The 3,185-nt window shown below is 40.6% G+C and overlaps 1 protein-coding gene across 1 annotated transcript; it reads left to right on the top strand.

Annotated features, from left to right (window-relative positions):
- Positions 1–1,195: 1,195 nt before the first annotated feature.
- LOC101026818 (olfactory receptor 2T4) lies at positions 1,196–2,584 on the top strand. Its single transcript, XM_031668045.1, is given in 5 exon segments — positions 1,196–1,838; positions 1,840–1,877; positions 1,880–1,944; positions 1,947–2,297; positions 2,300–2,584. Coding segments are annotated over 5 exon segments (828 nt in total). The 5' UTR covers positions 1,196–1,749.
- Positions 2,585–3,185: the final 601 nt, after the last annotated feature.

A 3,185-nucleotide genomic window follows, 5' to 3' on the forward strand; every position in this document is an offset into this window, starting at 1 on the left:
TCATAACCACAGCTAAAGTCTTCCCAGAAAGAGGAGTTATTATGTTCTTATTCTTGACTAGGGCTATCAAAATTTAACATTTAACATGTCAGAAGTTGAAAAGTTGGAAAAGTTTAATTTCTTTCAGAGAAAGCGTGGAAGAAGCTGTTATGGATTATTTCAGAAAGGCCGGATATATTTTGTGTCTATTGCCCTGGTTTATTTTGTAGCTGTTTAAAAATTCCATTTTAAGTCACATTGACAAATTAATTTTTCCTAAATAGATTGACTGTGACCTTCTTAAGTGCACTGAAGTTCAATTCATCTTTGATTCATCTTCAGCATGTAACACAGGCTGTGAGTGTCATGGTAGAGAAGGAAACAGTGAGTTGAAGTCAGAGGCATCTCAGTGTTTGATTTTCCTCCCTGCCTCTCGGTGTGTATGAAAGATTGATTGTGGCAGGCAGTGAAGCACATGATGTTTACAAAACCAACTAAAGCTTTGTCTGAAACAGCAGTGATCCTCCAAATTCTAGTTCTTCCTAGATTTAATGAGCTTTAAAATGAGGGGAACTTTAAGGAGATGAGGTTGGAGGACCACATACTAGACAGGAAGGACATGGGATTCTTCGAAAAGCTCTGCATAACCAAGGTTAAAATAAGAAATGTAGAATATAGTTATATATTCACCTGTGTATGTTTACATAAATATGTTTACATTATATTTACATAAAACCAGAATATTTACACATAAACACACAAATATAAAAACCAAAGTTGTTTTTTTCAAGTGGGTCATATGCTTTATTTTGCAGACCTGCCATTTTTATTTTGAAAATCAACTTCTTAAATGTATGAACAGGTACTGCATCTGGAGAATGGAAGTTAATGCATCTTATATAATAATCATAGTAGCAACCATCTTAGGTAGGTTTGCAGAATAATGTAGATATTAACTCTGTAAGCTAAGAGTATATGTTTTCATCAGAAACTGTACTATTCTAAGCACTTTCATTACGTTTCTTCATTTTACCCTCGTCACACCTGGAGCTCAAACATGGTATTTTTTCTTTTTGATGTAGATTGGAGAAAGGAATGGCAGATAGAGAAAAAGATGGACCTATGGCTGGGGTCTGTGTGTGTGTCTACTTATCCTCAATGCTCAAAAGGGTCAGTCGTGGGTGTGAGTGTATCCCCTTCCTGTCACGAATGAGGCTCGGGCTTCATGCAATCACAGAGCCTCACAGCATGGCCCGATCCTATGGGGGGAGGAGTTCAAACATCTGGTATAACTTTTCCAAGTTACGGTTTAGTTACTTGCTACATCTTTCTTATATCAAATATACCCCTGAGTATTTTAAAGACGCCTATTTTCTTAAACCAGAGATGTTAATTCAATCCAGCCCTCTACGACAAAAACTCTAGAAATAACGAGTTTGATTTATCTTTCAATGAGTCACATTTGTGTTAGCAGAGGAGGGTGGTTCTGCAAATTTCCAGTACTTGTTGATAAATGACACTCTCAGGAAAGTTTATGAATTTGAACCATGACAACCTTACTATCAGTTACTCAATTCTTTTGGCCTATAGTTGTGAATTCTTTTTGTAAATTTGTTATATGTCATTTATATACTCAAATATCCAGACCCATGAGACTTACTCAGGTAGCACAATCGGCATACACGAACGTGAGTACTCACTAAACACTCGTTACAAAGGGATGCATTACGCTAACTCCAAAACTCTCTTTGGTGGCCTAGGTGAAACCTCATGGCCAACACCACCTGGATGGCCAACCACACTGGATGGTCGGATTTCATCCTGATGGGACTCTTCAGACAATCCAAACATCCAGCTCTACTGTGTAGTCATTTTTGTGGTTTTCCTGATGGCATTGTCTGAAATGCTGTCCTGATCCTTCTGATACACTCTGACGCCCACCTCCACACCCCATGTACTTTTTTCTCATCAGTCAATTATGTCTCTCATGGGATGGCAGTGCCATTTCTGTCACTGTGCCCAAGATGCCACTCCTAACAGGTCTTGGGTGTGAATCCTCAGATCTCAGCCTCCCTGAGGTGGGATGCAGATGTTCTGTGACACTAGTAGTCTGGAATTTTTTCCTTTAGCTGCCAGGCGGCCTATGACCTGCCACGGCCATCTGCCACCCCTTCAAGCACCCTGTCCTCATGACCCGTAGAGTGTGTCTCTTCCTGGCATCGGGCTGCTGGTTCCTGGGCTCAGTGGATGGCTTCATGCTCACTCCCATCACCATGACCTTTCTGTTCTGCAGATCCCCGGAGATTCATCATTTCTTCTCTGTGAAGTCCCTGCTGTGGCTGAAACTCTCCTCCAGACACTCCTCCTCTATGAGAACCCTCATGTACCCATAAGCAAATCCTCATGCTCCTCATCCTGTGACGGTCATTTCGGCCTCTATTTACCTATCCTCCTCACCATCCACAGGATGAACTCAGCAGAGGCCGGAAGAAGGCCTTTGCCACCTCGCTCCTCCCACCTTGACTGTGGTCATCCCTTCTACGGGGCCAAGACCCACACATGCTCCCAGCTCCCTTCCTTCCCACACCCCCTGAGAAGGACATGATGGTATCTGCCCTACCATCCTCACTCCAGTGCTGAACCCTTTAATCTAGTAGTCTTAGGAATATGAGGTCGGGGGCCTGGAAGAAAAATGTTAACTGTGAGAATTGTCCTTTAGGAAATTATAAAGTAGGACATTTGGATATAATTTATTTTCCTTTTCTCTACCCATCAGGTACTTAGGATTTTTATCCCCATGTTGTTCCTTAGACTCTCATACAATGATGTCTCATCTCATTTTCATCTCATGTTGAAGAATTCTTTCACTGTGTGGAAAATCTATTTTGCCATCCTTGTCCACCCAAAATTCTTATACAATTGTGTTGTAGTAATGTAACATTTTTGGAAGTGGATAACTGCTTTTTAATTTTGTGAAAAAGTATTCATAACCTTAGGAAATGCATAATAAAATATTTAGAGGCAAAAAGGTCATGAAGTGCTCAAATGATGAGAGGGAAAGAGGGAGGGAGAGAGACAGAGGGGCAGTGAAACAAATGAGCACAATGTTGCTGCCACAGGTGAGTCTAGGTGAACGGTATGTAGGTATTAATTGTACTATTCTTTTTTAATTATAGTTTTCTGTAAATTTCAAATAATTTACAAAT

Source organism: Papio anubis, chromosome 1 (assembly GCF_008728515.1).
Source record: "Papio anubis isolate 15944 chromosome 1, Panubis1.0, whole genome shotgun sequence".
Taxonomy (NCBI): domain Eukaryota; kingdom Metazoa; phylum Chordata; class Mammalia; order Primates; family Cercopithecidae; genus Papio; species Papio anubis.